This window comes from Epinephelus fuscoguttatus, linkage group LG5, assembly GCF_011397635.1.
Source record: "Epinephelus fuscoguttatus linkage group LG5, E.fuscoguttatus.final_Chr_v1".
NCBI classification, from domain to species: Eukaryota; Metazoa; Chordata; class Actinopteri; order Perciformes; family Serranidae; genus Epinephelus; species Epinephelus fuscoguttatus.
Genome location: NC_064756.1, coordinates 36,783,014 through 36,802,132, shown reverse-complemented (window position 1 = coordinate 36,802,132; position 19,119 = coordinate 36,783,014). Strand labels below are relative to the sequence as shown.

The window sequence follows — 19,119 nt, the reverse complement described above, 5'->3', positions numbered from 1 at the left end:
GAGGTCTCTTCCTCTCCAAAACAAACAGACCCAGAGATTTAAAAACACTGAATAAAGCAATTTAACATTACAAATCAGTGCTTCTTGCTGTTTGGCTCATTGCATACTCTGTAGACAAGGACACCCTCTCTATGTAGATAATAAATGGTTAATTTACAACAGTTCTGATTTCCTTGTGATAATGCACTAAAGAAAACATACTTATCATACTATATTCCATTTCTGCCAATATATCCCTCTGAAACCTACACACTGGACCATTAAAGTGTTTATAGTGTTATAGTGTATAAAGCACATAGAGTGTGCATGGTTTACAACAAATGCCTTCGAAATGGTTTTTCTTATCAAAAAGTAACATTCAGCTGTATTAGAAGCAATGTTCTGGAAACATAGAGGGCCTTTAATGTTGAGACTGTGTGCACCGCAGACTGTTAAAACTTTTATTTTTCTTTTTTTGTTGTTTTTAAAGTCATTAAAAAATCAGTAAAGACCAGTCAAAGCCACGTCCTGTGCCAGCTGACCACAGTAACACCAGGATTTAATACATTTTCCCCTAATTGACCGTGATTTTGTCTGGTGTAAATGATGTGGAAGCCAGTGGGAGAGTGTGTATTACAGCCCTGTAGCACTCGGGGGAGACGAACTGAACTCACTGCCAGCCTGTTACAAAGCAACCATCACATTTTCATCCACATAAGCTGCAGTGTTGGACTACGCTCTGATTTCTCTTTGTTCTTTCATTTCTTTTTCTTTACATTTTTGTTTTGCCTTCCTTCCTTCCTTCTTTTTAATCATTATTTCTTCCATCTACCCATTCTTCCTTTTCCCATTTTTCCTATTTCCCTCCCTTCATTTCCTCCTCTCCCTCTTATCTCCCTGATGAGGACTTGGTCGGCTGCAGCAGTGGACAGGTCCAAGTTTCCTTACTGCTCCTGATTACATCAGCACATGCAGTCATGCTCCCTCTCTCTCTCCCTCTCCTTTTGGAAGAACAACTCATGACATCACCAACAGCTGCCCAGCTGCATGAAAGAGTGTGTGTTTGGTGTATAGTCACAATTGTGTGCAAGTGTGGATGCTTGGTTAGGGGGTGAGACTGTCAGTTGCCAAGGTAACTGAGCAGAATCAGTCAAGGGGAGACTGACCGCCTCCTCCGCTGCTTTACAGTTGCAGGAAAAACTTTGCAGAAGCAGTTATGCAACAAATATTATGAATCTATCTATCTTTAAGTATATCACTCTTCATCAGTCTTCAATTTTCTAACAGTCAGTAAGAGTGAAAAGAATAAATCACACTACTTTCTCTTTCTTTTCTTTTCTCTGTCTTTATCTCTCCTTCTGTCTGTACGGTTAACCGCCTCTGCTTTTGTTCCCACAGCTGGGGCTGCTCATTAGGCCAAATAACGTTTTTAATTGGATACTGAGGTCTTTGCGGTCGTTTCCATTGGCTTATTGGGGTGTCAGTCAATGAATCCATCCATCTCTCACTGATGGAGGCCTACTGGTCATCGTCAGCACTTTTTTCCACATTACGAGGGGTTGCAGTGACTCTAAGGCAATTTCATTGTAGAGCAGAGTTTGAAAAGGGCTCTTTATCGTGTGACACCAGGAAATATTAGGTCATGATTTGTGGATTTAGAGGTATCGCATGCAGCATTGAAACATCAATAAATCATTGGAATATACATTTTAGAACTTTAGGCTATAGAGGAGGAGATTGTCAGCCTCCTCAGCCCTCTGTCTTAAATCTTTATCTGTGTGCAACAGAACAGCTTCTTGTGGGAATTGTGCTTTGTGGCTTTGCGGCACAAAACAGGAAATAACTCCCTTTACAGTTGGAAGGAACCAGTGTAGTAATGTCAAGAGAAACCAAATGTTACATGTAGCTGACAAAGCTCAGTTAAAATATTTGTCATTAAACCTTTGCTGTTTTGTTGTTGAGGAAAACTGATTGTGTCTCAGAGCTAATAATAGATAGATATTGGTTTATCTCGGTAATAACGTCCCTTGGCGCACATAATATTGGTTGCTAGTGGGGGTGGGAGATATGGCCCTAAGATAATATCACAATATTTCAGGGTATTTTTGCAATAACAATATTGTTGATGGTATGGTAAATTCTGACAATCAACCTTATAATAAGCAATAAGGTAAATTCTTAATTTAATTTAACAACAAAGAATTGCAGCCGTGCGCACACGAGTGCCGGAGGAGCCGTTGAATGAGTTCCCTCTGAGCGTTAAAGTCGCTAAAAGAGTCTGAGAAGTCCTGAGCTGTTCATTAATCAGGTCGCCCAGGCCTAATGACGCCACAGTTTATTCCACACTACTGAAGCTGCACCTCTTTTTGGAACCACCGCGGAGTCTGTAATAATTTCGCTTTTAGCCATGCCTGTTGTTGTCGTGTGTAATAGAATGATGTCAATATGTAAACAAGTTGAAATATTGTGAGTATCATGATGTAAATTTTTCATGTCATATTAAAACTTATACCCATATTATCGTGAATGATATTATATGGCACGCCGCTAGTTGCTAAATAATTTCAGTAGTCTTAAATGACTGCATTTGAATGAGACTTGAAACGTGAAACACTGACTCATAATGTCAGTACAAGGACATGTCCCACTTTTTGCACCAATCTTCTGTTTAATTTTTGAAGTTTTAAGTGCTGGAAAAGTTTACTTTTTTGATTTTAAACTCAACCCTAAAGTGAACCTTTTTGCACGAGAGGCAGGTGAAAGTGAAATATTCAGCTTGGTGGAAACTTAATGAGTCTGTGACAAACAGACACATGATACACTGACATCAGGATCTCTGGCTAACCTTCATCTCCTCAACTTCAGTCAGTTTCCTTCTGTCTGTAGTCCTATAAGCCATTTTATATACTCTTTAACCCTCCGGAACAACCAGGTGTTGAGCTACACCTCTAACAGCTGGCTAATCCAACAGATCTGATCAAAGGTAGCCCATTAACCTGAGCTTATCTGCAGCCTAAGGAGATCTGTTTAATGAGCTTACATTAAACCAGCCGCCACATCTCACTGTGCTTCCAATCGGCTCGGATGGAGCCTCAGAGTTTATTTTATACTACGAGATGGATTTTTCTATTTTAATGTAAATCAAAGTTATTTCTCCCTTTCCGTATTCCTTAGCCTGGATTTAATTTTCATCTTTATAATGTTTTCTGTCTTTCCATCTATCCCTCTGTCTTTGTCTCTTTATGTCTCTTTACAGTAGTATTTTTTCTGCATCTGTTTCACACACAGTTTCAGCTTGTGGCACCAAATAATCCAGTAGATGGAAAGGAGGAAAAATGGCAGAGAAAGAAAATATAAGAATAAATAAATAACAGCAACCATGTATGTTGCTCATGACATATTTTTCTCTATATACATTAATCTGAGAACCTTCAGATCTCTTATAAAAGCATTATGACTTTTAGCTTGACAGCTTTATCTACTTCAGAGACATATATATATATGTGTTGGCGCTACAGTACAATATTTTCACCCAATATAGTGAAAGTGTCTAGAAAGGGTCTCTGTGATGTCCAACACTACATGTATGTGTTTATCTTTCTGTGCCTACATTTCTGTATACATCTCGCAGAATCACCATGTCTTTTTCGTCTCTCTTCCTCTCTGTTTTTCTGATGTTACTTTGTTGTGACAGGTTTCACAAAGGTTTCTCTCGGTGCATCCCACTCTGTCTGTCTCTCTGCTCGTCTCTGTTTGTCTCCCTCTTTCTCTGGTGTCACTCCATTTTGACATTACTATCGTGACTCTGTACCGATCTGCCTCTCCCTCTCTGTGTTTCTGTCCATTTCTCTGTCTTTCCTTCTCCCTGCCCCTCGCTTGATGTTGTTCGGATGTGACAGAAGTCGTGTGAACCTCTCTATCTGTTTCTATCAGTTGTCTCTCTCTCTCCTGCTGATGTTATTTCCATCAGAGTGGTGCTAGAAGTAAAAAAGCTGTACATCTCAGCACAGCAGGGGATGAACATCATGTACCTGTGAACACAAGACCTCTGGCGATGCTGTCACATCTTGTCTCCTCTTCCCGTCCATTCTCTGCTGACATTTCTCAAATATTAAAAAAGTTTAAGAAACTCACTCCCAACAGGGAACTTTGGGGATCTTTAAAGGACTCTCAGGGGAAAATTTACGATTTTTTTTTTTTGTTCTTGCAGGAATTTACCAAAATATATTTGACAACTTGTTTCACACAATAGTTGCACTAGCTGGCGGTTTTCAGCCCACCAAACAGACTGTTTATGCCTTTAGATGTCTAAGCAGAAAAACAGCATTAATAAACCACGAAGGAAAAACATTTTTTCAGGTCATGGAATCTCTCTGACTTTCTTGAGGAAAGTCACAGAAGTTTTACATCAAGGCCTGTAAATGTATTTACATAAAGAGGACTTCTTAGTGGCCTAGTTTGTGGCTGCAGGTTGTCAACACTCAAATCTCTTCTTCAACTTATCTTTTAATCCCTTTCCCACTCATACTAATATACAAAGGCTAGAATTATCCTTTATTTTTAAGTTGTAGTTATACTCTCTTAGAATACAAAACAAATATATCATGTACTTGCAAAAATGTACATTCAATATTTTACACAATGAAAAATGTCTAAAATATTTTTAGGAAAAAAAATGCAATAAATAAGCCTGGCAATGCTATGTACTATATAATCTGACATTATGACATTTTTTACCAATAAGGTCTGATTTGAAGGGGACCTTGGAATTCCCCAAAGTTGGGAGGCTTGAAAGAAATGGTAAAAATCACTACTTTTAGTCACTAGTTTAATTCAAAGTCCAAACATGCTGCATTCTACATTTCCCATAATGCAACTAAATAGCATCAGGCTTGCTCTGCTTGGTTAATGTCCACATATTTCAAACACTCACAGTATGTATGTCAAGCTTTCTGTTATAAATTTGAAGTCAGCAAACGATGACATCACTAAGCGCTTATTCTCTTACTTTAAAAAAAAAGTCCCTGCAGATCCACAGAAGACATTATACCACTGTCTGCACAGGCTGCGTATTACTGTCCATGACGAGCAACCTGAACTTTATATGTAAAATTGCCTCTTTATTTTGTGCATTCTGGGGTTTAATACCACTAAGTCTAAAATCTACATCCTGGCTTTTGACATTTAAAGCACTAGAAATTAGTGTGACATTTCAGGGCAGTGTGATGTGCCTTTATTGTCAGCGGCGGTAGCCCAGAGCAGCCAGCTCTCTCCACCCCCATCTGGAGCGAGTGAATCATGGCTGCTGGCTGCAGGTTGACTGCTCTATTGCAATTAGCAGGCCGAGAGACACCGAGCCATCTTTAGAGCGAAGAGCCACTGTAACTACAACACTGTAGCGGTCAGTGTGGGCTCACGCTGATACACCACTCTCAGGACAGTTCTGCTGTTGTTAGGTAACTGTCTTGTAATGCTGTAACAAAGGCTGGAAATGCAAGTTGCTTTTCAAACATTATGCATCTTCCCTCTGTCCTTCCTCTCTGAAGTGTTTCATGCTTCGAGCAGCAGAGGGCGAATGTGTCCCCTCCCACTGCAGAATCAAGTTGCTTTGATCTCTGACATGTTAACATGCAGCTCTCTGTGTTGGATTTTTAGCACCGAGGGACATTCTACTGTCGCTCATCCTGCAGTTTATCCAGCAGCATCAGTATGCATCGTCATACTGAGCGTGCATATGTTGGTGTGTGTTCCTGTGAGTCAGAAATCAGAGGAGAAGCAGCTTGCTGTGCTCTCTGTCTGCTGCCTCCGGTGCCTTTCTGATCATCAGGGAGAGGAGGAGGAGGAGGAGGAGAGCAGAGGAGGAAGGAGTGAGTCATGCTAGTTAGACTTTAATAAAAACAACTGCCAGGGTTCACTGCCTGGATCACGATGATGAGGATGATGATGATGAGTGTTCTAGTGTCGAATAAAGTGGTGTTGGGTCACTTGGTCACTGTGGAAATTGCGAACTGAAGTTTGCATCTGGTGTGAATCTCACACTCCTGCTTTTTATTTGTAATCGTGGTCGTATTCTGATAGAAATGATAACTCCAGTAATTGAACCTCTTGTACTGTTTGCACTCAACGCTGCAGATTTGTCTGACACTGCAAACTGCATCCAGTAAACTACTTACCAAACATTTGCCAATTACTAACTGAAACTGTTTTGCAGTACCATGATGAATTTACTGATATCTGTGACTCAGTGGAAGTCAGACCACTGCCTTTATTGGTCCCTTGCTGACACTGTCGTAGGTGTTTCATCTCAGAAACTTAACGACCTTCTGACCTGAAACTTTCCATCTTGATATTTTAGAGCTTGTGAGATTTTGGAGCCTATTTCTTTGTATTTGTATCTTTTACAAATCTTGACTCTTGTTATTATGTGGTTTGCTCCACTCTCTATGCTGTGGTCCTTAATTTGTGGTGTTCTCATAATCTTGTTTCATTTTTGTAATGTTTTCCCCAGCCCTGTATCATTTATCCCTCCAATACATCTCCCAAACATTGTGTACACTCTGGTTTGTGTCTTCACTCTGTCTTCCTTACTAAGAATGCCTTACATGAGTCAAGCATGTTTGTTTGAAATACATATCTCAGTGGTATTGTTTAGTCTGTGTTGTTGTTTTGTGTTTGTTGTAGTAATCCTTGTTACTATGTAACCACACATATGCTTAACCAATCAGGATTGACAGCACTGCTAGATTAACCTGAAAGTATCTTGAATTTTAAATTGGTATCTGTTCTCTCAAATGGACTCCAGGCAATGTCTGGAGAATCAGGTCCGGTCGTTGTGCTGTGTTTCCCTTTCACACATGTAGCACACAACAGGAGATTGTCTGTTTCAGAAGCATTCTCACCTACTGGAAATACCCTTTGTGGTCTAGGTAAGGAATGGCGCCTGGGTAGAGCAGGACACAGGACATGATGGGGATTACACCACAGTCACGTAGCCTGTTCGTAATTTGGTCATAAACAACAGTCTCTTGCTGTTCCTTTAATTTGTCTGGCGATCCTGGCTTCTGCCGTTTGTGGAAGAAAGGCATGAGTTGACTTTGTTCATACATTTGAATAGCAATGGTGAATATACAGCGTAATGTTGTTCTGCTTGCGATGTTCTGGCATCTACACAAGCAACATTAAAAATGTCTCACAAACTGGTTATGTAAACGCAGTCTGAACAACACTCAACAGATATTGCCTCAGCAGCTGCAGTGCGTCAGGCTCGGAAAAAAGGTTTCCAGCCATTAAAATGTCAAATGAGGAGGTTCATTTTACAAGGGAAATGCAAAAGTTACATCCAAATACACACACACACACACACACACACACAGAGTGATGTCTTGCACCAGTGGGACCAGTACCAAAGTTACTGCCAACCGAGCTCAGTCTCAATCGCTAAGGGACGTGTAAATTCCGTGGTGTTGTCGCTGGTTTGGCATGGATGTCTGTGTGTATGCTGCATGATAAAGAAGACATCAGGACGGCTAATGTCCAGTAAATCATTTCCACTCCTGCATGAACCTACCGTTGTACCGCTGCAACACCTAGATGGACCATAATATCACCTTATCACTGCAGAGTTCAGGCATTTAAATACCCATGTCTGCACTCAGGATACATTAAGCACCTTAGATAGAATCAGTTGTTTATTATATGAGTATTAAGTGATCTTTACAGACATATTTTGTAATGAAATGAAGCAGGTCTCTGCTGCAGTGGCACAGCTGTACAGCAGTTTCAGTGTGATCTCTACTGACAGAGTGGCCTTTGCCGCTACAATCACACTCATCATAAACACACACACTCACACACACACACACAACTGCATGCACACACGATCACAAGCTACACATAGAAACAATCACACACTCATGCCAAGACAATGGCCTGCTAATCCTTGCTTGTGATTGGACGAGTCCAGATTACCCAGAGGGCACCAGCTGTCAGGGAGAGGCGAAGCCCAGTTTCCTCAGTAGCAGCACACACACACGCACAGACACACACACAAACACTGTCACACTGTCACTCACTAATGCTGAATTAGATGCAGAATGAGGTTGAAATATTCACCAACAAAGTGTTAGCATGTGGCTTCACCTGATATCTCATGCTAACTAGCCTGTGTTTTTGTTAGCTTGACGTTATGCTCACTCGGCCAAACTGAGGCATTCAGCTGCTGTCAACAGGAACTGTTTGTCACTGCTGTCAACAGACTGTAAAAATAGGAGTGGGAATTAATATGCCTGTAATGGTAACAGGCATTACAAAGGTCCAGCATAGCCAGGTAGCCAAATGTTGCAAATGCCTGAGTGTAATATGTGTGCTTTATTTTTAGCTTCTGTTGTTTCAACCCTGTACACCCTCAACTCTTTGTCTACACAGTGTGCAAGAATCCAGAAGTCCATATTTTAAATTCAGTCATGAGAAAGAACATTTATGAAGTTTTATTTGCGCAGAATTGTTGTTAATGCAAAACATGCATTAACAAACAACATCCTCAGGCAACTTCAAAAGAATTTCTTTTGAAGTTGCCTGAGGAAGACCGTTTGGGTCGAAACGTTGCTTTTTTTAGTCATTAAAAACTTACTGGGAGCTCTAATTCAGTGTGCGGATTTTCTTCTTCTTTCTGTGTACAGAGGGATCCTTCAATCTGCTTTGACCAGCAGTGTTTCAGAATTTTACTGAATGCCAGGTCTTTGATTTAGCTTCTTGAAGTCTAACCCTTACACTGATGTACCATCAGTTTCCAACCCCCACACACACGTGCAGCTTCTGTCCCTCATTCCCTCGATCTGCTCCCAGTGCAGCCACAGAGGGCCAAGCCGGGCCAAACTGAGCCAGTCCAACAATGCAGGGAGAGGGAGGAGACAGGAAGCGCAAACTGACATGCTGCTGAGCCGAGATAAGAGCAGATCCCACTAAATACTGGAGTCAAGGGAAAGAGAGCGAGAGATGGAGGAGGGAGAGGAAGAGGAGGAAATGGGGGAAATAAAAAGAAGATAAAAGCGAGTTAGAGAGGGAAGACAGAAAGGAGAGTTAGGAAGAGAGAGAGAGCGAGATGGAAAAGGAAAAAGAGAGGGAGAGAATAAAGGTTAAAAGGGTGAGAGAGAGAGCCAAACAGAGATTTACTCTGTGTGTTGTTGAGATACAGAGGACTGAGAGGCTTTGCATTGGCCTAGATTCTCCTCTGTCTGTCTGTCAGCACCGTCCCTCCTCTTTGGATGCAACCCTGATGTATTAATTCTCTCTGAGTATTGACCTGCGATATTTTCATAAACAGTGAAGTCATAAAGTATTTGGACAGTGAGACGCTTGTCATTGTTTTGGCTCAAACACTTACTCTGAAGTTAATGTGCTGATTTCCAGCTGTTGAGGACCACACTTGTGGTTCAGCATATTTTAGCCTACTTACTACAAGTCACATATAGTTAACATCACAGCTAATGATTTTGCAAAATGTTGCATTTTAGACATGCAGCCGTTGGTTTTATTTATTATTCAGTAAATCAAGGAACTTATAAAGCTTGATGGAGTTGTGTGAGACTGCATTACTTTTTCACAAAGAAGCAGTATTTTTATGAGGTAATGCAGTGAAGACTTTTTAATTCAACTTGCACTTAAACTGCATTACTGCACAGCGGTGATATAACTTTGACAAAAATTAATAGAGACCTTATGAATGGAAACCAGCTGCTGCCTGGAGCTGGTTGAAAATGTCAGGAAAAACATCTAAACCTCTGAACACAGCGGCATGGAAAGGTTTTAAGGGTGTTCACATGAGCATTTGGTGAACACATAAGTACTTGTACCCCTTAATTCTATAAATTTTCTGAACAGCCATTTACTTTTGCTTGTTCCAAAATTTGGTGACTTTGTGTAAACTATGATCCCTACACTGTTAATGTTTTGTGGATGCAAACTGGGCATATTCATAACAACTAAGTTCCTTGACGTTTAAAGAGAAGTTTAAACTTAAATTAGTCAACTAGTCCAAAAGTAAGAAAACACACAGAAAAAAGTCAAAACTGAGCACAAGTTCATCTATAAGGTTCAATATTGTCCAAAAAAAAATATTACATATATTATAAGAGCCAGTTGAAATCATCAACCACATTTTTCATTAATAATATTTTAAATGCTGCTGAAATGTATTGCACTTTGCATCAAGCATTATGAACACTGCATAAAAGCTTTAATAATATGTATAACTGACTTCTTATCTGGTCATCATTAGTGAGGGCAGTGACATGTATTTGACTTTTCGAATAATTGTGCATATCACGAATGCAAACATCGTAAAAACTCAAGTCCAAACTTCATTTTCAGCATTAGACAACAAAAAATGTGTCATTGTGCGACCACAGACTGTGTGTTTATAATGTCTGATTTTCTACAGTTTCCACTGTTGTACATATTGGGTGTGTGGTCACACTTTCCTGGGTAAAATGAGAAACAGGAAGTACATAAGCTATAACATAGTATATTCATGCTCACACACAAACATGTAAAACAGCGAATGCAAACACAAATTTTTTCCCCCATATGTTTCTTATATTCACCGCAAATGTTCAGCTGTGTTTTCATAATGAGCATAAATCCCAGTTTCTCCTGCTGAGGACGTGGAGCGTAAATCCTCCTAACCTGCAGCTCTTTGATTTGGGTAATACAGTTAAGGCAGTTAATGTGGGGCTGATGTGGAGCTAAATCTTAAAGATATCGCTGATAATTTTTACGCACATGTTGTGCCCAAACTGCAGCAGACGATTAGAAATCACAGCAGCCTGTTTTATTTTTCATGTGACTGGGGAATTTATTTCCTGATTGGACGAGGTCCTGGAAAAAAACCTGAAAGTTACTGTTATGTTCAGGAGAAGACGAGAAGTGGAAATATGAACAACAATTTTTCTCATCTTAGTTTTCACTCCAGACTGACTTTGTGTCACCTATATTTCTCTGCTTTATTTCTGTCTTGCACTGATTGACTGCTTCTCCGCCACAATCAATCAATCAATCAATCAATCAATCAACTATCTATCTATCTATCTATCTATCTATCTATCTATCTATCTATCTATCTATCTATCTATCTTCCTTTTTCTGTGCTTCAATTTGATTCAGCGTGTTTTTTTCCCCCTCTCCGCTGTTACTTCTTGCTGCTGCGGCAGTGTAATTTCCCAGCGGGGGTCATTACAGTTTCCTGGTATCTTTTCTTATCTCACAGTTGTTATTTTTTGAAAAGCAGCATGAGCCAGGGTTGGTTTCATTTCCATTCAACTGCACATAAAAATGATGAAAATAGAAAATTCTGAGTGTTCAAATCCAAATCGGGACAACATCCTGCAAAACATCAAACCTTTACCTGCCCTCTGTGAGTTTCCACCCACCTGTGGGAACATGTTTGGATCTTTACATGAGGAAACATGAATGGAACAGGACACTTTTTGAAAAAAAATCCTAAATTTAGCAAACTATTTTTTGTGTAAAAGTTGGCATATTGATACAAAAGTACAGCATTCTTCATGCTTCATTTCTAGTGCTGCCACTTTCCATTACATGCTTGGACACTGGAAACACATTCGTCAAAGTGACACAAATTTGGAGCAGCAATAAAATTCAGTGAAGACTTTACAAGCACTCGTATTTCATCAGCAGAAAACACGTTGCTATAATCTTCTCCCCAGTTGCTTAAGATGATTCCTGTATCCTCTTAGAGTACTGTTTGTCATCAGTTAAACTCTTACACTGACCTGTCTGTCTATGTGTGTGTGCAGGGACGACAGAGCGGGTGTGTCTGATCCAGGGGACAGTGGAGGCGCTGAACGGTGTCCATGACTTCATCGCTGAGAAGGTGAGGGAGATGCCTCAGAGCACCCAGAAGACAGAGCCGGTCAGCATCCTGCAGCCACAGACCACCGTCAACCCCGACCGCGTCAAACAGGTCAGTCCGACTATCTATTCTGTTCTATTTATTCTGTCTTATCCCAGGAAATCACAGAGCAGCTGAGGCTATCCCTACAATTGTGCGTGTGTGTTTATTAGTAGGTTTGTGTGTGTGTGTGTGTGTGAGAGAGCTCCTCTTCAGGTGTATGAGAGGGAGGGGAAGTGTTTGCCTTTGGAACCACAAACTGTGTGTGTTTCTGTTCTGTGGTCAAGTTGTGATTTTCTGTTTGAGTGGAACTGAATGAGGCAGAAAAAAAAAGAAAAACAACATGCGACCATACAGAGATGTAGACAGATGAGGGAGGAAGTGAGAGAGGGAGTGAAAAATGAAAAAAATAAGGGGAAAGGAGCGTCAAGGAGACAAGAATGAAAAAGAAAGAGGTAAAGACAGAGTGAGGGAGGAAAGAAGATAATAAAAAAAGGGAAGGAGGAAAGAGAGAAGGAAAGAAAAGAAAAAGAGAGTGCAGAGAGAGATGACATCCTCTTAAACATGATGCAGTGTGTGAGGTGTTAACATGTAAACTTCACGTGACATGAGCCGTAGGCAATGACACACACACACACACACACACACACACACACACACACACACACACACACACACACTCTGACAAACCAACCCAGTAACCTAAACATCCACATGCCAACTGGAAACAGTTTCCTGCTGAGAGAGGAAGTGTGAGCGAGTGTCCTGATCACTCTGTCTGTCGCTCTCACTCACACACACACACACACACACACACACACACACACACACACACACACACACACACACACCAAGTAGTGTAAGACATGCCTTAATGAAAAACATGGAGCTTCAACTCTCCATCCCACAGACTTCCTGTAGTATTCATTATTTTTCATTCACTCCTCTCTGTCCCTACTTGGACTTCGGTCCTTGTGAGTTTCAGAGTTGGAGGCTGAGTTGTTGTTACTGATCCTACTAAGTAAATTAGGATTGTTGTAGGAATGTTTTCGTGATGTTTATTTAAGGGGAGACACTACAGAAGTTGGTAGAACTTTAAAGTGATAGATATCATCATGAAACTTCTCCAGTTGATTACTTACTTTAAGGCAGTTAGTTGGTATTACAAGTTTTCTGAAATTATTGTTTTTTTTAATATGTAAATGATGCATGATCTAATTAGATATGCACTAATTAACATACACCTCCAGAAGAAATCAGAACAGGTCAATATCTCTTTTTATCACTTCATAAATCAGACAATGCTGTTAGCCATTTACAAAAGAAATCAATTTTCGTCATGTTTGTAGGAATAAAATGTTCCGTAAATCAGGCTATGACTGTTATTTATTTGTATTACAAGTTTTCTGGAATTTTAGTTTTAAATATGCAAATAAAGCATTATCTAATTGAATACGCATTAATTTGCATTCCGTTCCAGAACAGAAATCTGAACTGAAATAAACACCGAAGTGTGCATGTTAGATACTTTCCTTTCACTATTATGAAAAAAAAAAAAACATGTTATGGAAGCAAAGTAGCCCAAAATCCCCAAACTGAGTGTGTCCTCTTAACATTGTTTTGTTATCCTCACAAAGCACTCAACCATTTATATTATTCAAGCAGTTTTACAACTATATACGTGTTTGTAGCTCTGTCTTTTGTCACATAGCTGTTTAACCTTTTAGCCGCAAAGAGATTTTTATGCTCCTTAAAAGAAATTTAAAAACTCTTTTAACCACTGTCAGATGTGGGAGGGTGTACTAACACCACTAGGGGGCATCAAACTTGAAAGTTTTCTAATGTTATAATGTCTTTAGAGTAATTAACCAAAAAAAAAATTAATAATAGTCTGCTACTCTGAAAAGCTGAAACATGATGCTGGTGTTTTGTGTTCATATGCTTTGATAAATTACACCAAGTGTAAATATCAAAATTGTTCAACTTCAACAAAGATTAAAAAATGGGATTGTTTTGTTAGAATTTAACAAGAGCAGCCCCCCTGAGGCTTTCCCATTATTTTACTTCGGAACAGTAGTTGATACTCATAAAGCTTAGAATGTGCACATGAAACCAATACGTCATGTTTCCAAAGAAACTTGGAGCAAATTTACTGACTTAACTTACAGCAAAAACTTTTGATAAATGATGTCACAATGATGAAGAAGAAGATAAAGAAGACATGTTTTATGGATCGAAAGCAAATTCAGTTTGATATATTATTGTTATTTTTACACATACAGGCCCAAAACACACACACTTGCACAAACAGGATCTATACACATTCACTCATAGATGTCAGAGTGAGGGATAGGCTTGCAGTTGGAGGTTCGGTGCCTTTGCTTAGGAGCTCCTCAGCAGAGCCCAGAAGGCAAAGTATCACCTCTACAGCTTCCAGTCCACACTTACGTTCGTACAACAAGTTGAACCGGCGGCCCTCCAGTTGCTAAGGCAAGTCCCCACGGACTGAGCTACTGTTGGATTGGTGTTTGCTCAGAAACTTTGTTAAATTTCAATCGTTCACATGAAGCTCATTCCACTGCTGATTGTACAGCTAAATGTGAGTGCCGATACCAGCTGTGTAATGGAGGACAATTAGTTCAGCCATTGATTATGATCCCAATCTGTTTAAGTGATAATCATCATTCTCTCTTCATGATTGCTCACTATTGATTAGTCAGGTCTGGCATTGTTTCCATCTATTGACTGTTCATGCCTGCCAGACAATGCAGTCAACCGAGTGCGCGCACACACACACACACACACACGTACAATGTAGTTGCTTTTAGAAAAATAATATGTTGACTAGAAGACTCAGACTTTTAGTCAATATATTATTATTGACTTTAAAGAACAAGGTAAAAAAAAATTAACAGCAGTATAACTAAATAAATAAACAGAAGAGGTAATCATAGGGGGGATATGGAAAGATAGCATCTGCTGCAGAGTGAAGAAGGAAATATATATTTTTTAAATGTCCCCAGAAGTTTCTCTTTTTCCTCCTTGTCTGTGCGCTCTGCTGTTGCATTAGTGTTACGTACGTTTTCCCTGCTGTGATTTCTCATTCTCTGTCATAAGCAGATTTCAGGGTTTGGGGAGGGGAAGGAGTGCTATGCCTTGATAGTCGTGAATAATTATAGATATCAGACTTCTGTGCACACACACAAACACACACGCAGAGTCCTCGGAGATAGCGTTCTTTTGCAGAGCACACAATTCTGAGGTGCAGTTATGAAGAGAGTTTTATGCATAATTAATCAATACTGGGTACACACACACACACACACACACACACACACATTCACTTACTCACCAACACTCAATTCTCCAGCCCACACACACTCTGCACAGTTGAACTCCAACAAGCTCTTTAAGGCTCATGCAGATAACAGTATTGGATTGTGCTTGCACATATGGTGACTTTTTGTGTGTTTGCAAACTTTAATTTTAATTCTTAAAACATTGCTCTTAATGTTATTCTTGTCAGGCAGGGAGGATATACTATTTAGCCAAACGTATGTGCACACCTGACTGTTGCAGCTGTAATTGTTTCACATCCCCTTCCTGAGCATCCCATCGGACCACAAGAGCCTCAGTGATTCGATCGCTGGTCTTGGGCGATAAGGCCTGGCTTGTGGTCAGCAGTCCATCCCAGAAGTGTTGGATGTGGTTGAGGTCAGGTCTCTGTGCAGAACGGTCAGGTTTTTCCACACCAAACTCAGGTTGTAGTTGCCAGGCAACCAGTGGAAAATCCAGGAAGTTACTGCGTAGAGCCAAAAAAAAATAATGCAGCAAATAACCTCTATAAAATGGTGAATAGTTGTTTTTATATTTCAGTTTTTATATAGATTTAACAAATCAGATATAAGGTGTCCATAACATCTGAAGATGTGCTGGTTGGTGAATTATGATTCTATTGGACAGTAGCGATGAGGGGAAACTTCAGTTCAGCATAGTATCACAATATTTTGTATGTAAATATTTTATCCATATGCGAATGCCAAGTATTGATTTGAAAAATTAGAAATAAGACCAATTTTATATAGATTATAGATATTGCAAATACAAATCAAATTTTTGGTAGCAAACTAGAACAATAAAATCTATCTATTTATTTTTCAGTTCACAAGATACATTTTACTGCAATGAAAATGATTATGCGAGATGAACAGACTGAAAACATTTACCTTATTAGAGTAAACAGATGTTGACAAAGTATTCCTTTGGGAATAATTTGCAGTTGAAAAAATTTAATATATTACAATATATAAGTCAGGATAATATTGTAACTTGTTGTAAAGTGTTGTAAAGTGTGTTAAAGTGTTGGTTTCTGTTGATTCCCACCGCCACTGGACAGAGCCAGGCTGGCTATTTTACCCTGTTCCTGTCTTAGTGTTAAGCTAAGCAGCCTCTCGCAGTAGCTTCATTTAGCCTACAGGCGTAAGAGAGATATTACTCTATAAGTGCAGATGTGCAATAAATGCAATCTATTTCTTTAACCAGACTGAGAGTACCAGCTGTAACATGTGTGTGTATGTGTTTTGTTTTTTTTTTTTCATTCAGTTTGTATCTTCTGCATCACGAGCGTCTGAGCCTGAGGCTGACTGACAGTTGAGTAATGCTGTTTGGGACGAGACGAGCAGCCGTGGGGAGACGAGCAGGCTAATAGCTGCTGATATTTAGCCCCTTATAATAGAGGGCGAATCCCCCTGTTGCTCTTCAGGCTATTTATACCATGTCAGAGAGGCGACTAAATGGATTTGTGCAGCATTTGACGACACAGATACACACATGTTCACACATACACACACACACACACACACACACACAAACACAGACAGACATCCCCACACCAAAATAACCTCTTCGACCAACTGTGGTGGACACGTAGATACCCAAACCTCTCAAAGAGAGTTCATGCAGTCGTGCATCACATAAACCCAAAGGACCTGATTTTAAAGTTTGGTTAAGATGTCGCAGGAATTTGAAGGAAACAAGATGTGGATAAAAAATAAAAATAATAAAATAAGTATTTTTATAGATATAATAATTTATGTAATAACACTTTATATAAGAAGAATATCATCATGGCATTTTAATGCGGTGTAAATTGTTTTTTCTACCTTATGAGGAAATAATAACATTAGGTACAAAAGGCTGATTTTGAGCATACTGTGTTGCATTACCATAACATGTTGAATAGTAGTAATAATAATAATACTAATAATAATACATTATGATAAGGATTGCAATGTTATATGTTTTCTTTATCAGTGTAGTTTTGCTGCTTTAAAATGAATCCGAATTGCTGCATTGGTGTGTAAAGGAAAAAAATGACATGTTGAATTCTGTGTTGAAAAGGTTTTGCATTTTGTTTTTACGTGCGTTTCACGCATCCAAACTTTTTGGAATCAGGGTTGTTATATGGTTGTTATATAGTCAGTCACCACAAACTATAATAACACATTACTCCCAACACACACAGATACACACAGTTGCGCGCACGCACACACACACACACACACACACACACACACACACACAATCATACACATGTGTGACCCTGAAAGATGAATTGGTGTCCATTGTCTACTATTTCGGGTTGTGGACAAAATGTGTTCTTCTTCTTGTCAAGAGTGCGGCTGTTGCAGCATGTGCTGGTGGCCTTACTGGTTAAGCCCTGGGACTGACCGAAAGAGGAAAAGGAGGGTAGAGGGTAGGAGAGAGAAGAGAAATATCTGAAGGTTGTTTGTGATATTGTGAAAATGGAAAAGAGGAAAAGAATTGGAACGAGCAACTGGGAAGAAGATGGGGAGACGGAGAGTGTAGAAGAAGATGACATGAAGATAGACAGACAGAGAGAGAGAAGACAAAAGGAGCCAAAAACAAGAGTCTGGCCGGCTGAGTGGGTGACTGAAAGCTGGAAGCAGATCTGAACTCTTGTTAGCCGACAGCTGCAAAGTGACAGAGAGCTTCGCTGGAAGAAGCAGCTGCTGATAGAAAGAAAAACAGAGCAGCGTCGACACCGAAAGACGACACACTGTGCTTCAAGGCCACATAGCAGGACAACAGAGCAGCGAAGAAGATTTATGAGCTGAATACATTCTTTAACAGCCTCTAATGAGGTCTGACATGACATATGGATGAGGAGAATTTATTGAGAGATTTTATGACTTTTATTATTCTGTTTGCTTTTATTTACGCCCCCCCAAGTACGCTCTCTAAAAACATCACACCACTCTGTTCTCACTGTGGCATATGTGACACTTCAAATGAACTATAGTAGTTATAGTTGATATAGTTCGCCAGGAATGAAAAGTGCTCTCAAAAAATCGCACAAAATGTTACAAAGGATTTTCAATACTAAAAAATAAGTTAGGGACTGTTCTTCCTCTGTTAAATAGGCATCATGGTGCAGCACTGAATGATAGATTGGACTTCAGTGTCCCCAAATACACAGGTAACTTTGATTTCAGGTTAGTTTTTATATTCATTAACAAAAATACAATAATTATAATAGTAAACAAATGTTTAAATAAGGGATTAGGGTTTATATTGGGTATAGATGAAAATAAATCAGTAAACAAACATAACAAAATAAAGCCTGTGGGCAGTTCTTGCAGGGAAACACAAAGACCTGCACTGATGTAGGTAATCTAGTGGAAAGGTGCTCTTTAGCAATCCCTACACCCAGGTTTCCAAATGCACTAAATCACCCTTAAACAGAACAGCAGAACAGTTTCAAAGGGGCTGAGAGACAGCTTTGAGGAATTGTGACATTCATCTAAAATGAATTGGAAAAGGAAAATGACAGCAAGTGCTAAAGAATGATGAGCTGCTCCGTTGTGATGTAGTGACAGATATATAGAATATTCACTTAAAACTTAAAGCACATCTGTTTACAGGTGCAGTTCCTCTAATGGCCACCAGAGGCCGACTTGGTTTTAAAATGAATTCAAACTAATCTATACAATTACAAAATGCAAATAAATTGTTATTTTTCACCCAAAAATAGGGTCTCAGTGGTTAATTTTGTTCTGACATGTTTGTGTTGCAGATTTTCTAAAACTATTGTTCCACTACTATGATGTTCAGGCTTAAATTGAGACTGTGTAACCTTTTGATTAACAATCCAACCCTCTTAGACAGGAAAAGTTGAATTTACTTTACTTGGTCTGGTATGACCAGTAGCT

General features: G+C 39.5%; 1 protein-coding gene across 2 annotated transcripts in view; it reads left to right on the top strand.

Moving 5' to 3' along the window:
* Positions 1–19,119, top strand: part of nova2 (NOVA alternative splicing regulator 2) — a 102,744-nt gene that overhangs the window by 56,929 nt on the left and 26,696 nt on the right. For both annotated transcript variants that reach the window (XM_049575615.1, XM_049575614.1), the window contains one exon: positions 11,793–11,959. In XM_049575615.1, coding sequence (XP_049431572.1) covers positions 11,793–11,959 — 167 coding nt within the window. The remainder of the gene's footprint in view (positions 1–11,792; positions 11,960–19,119) is intronic.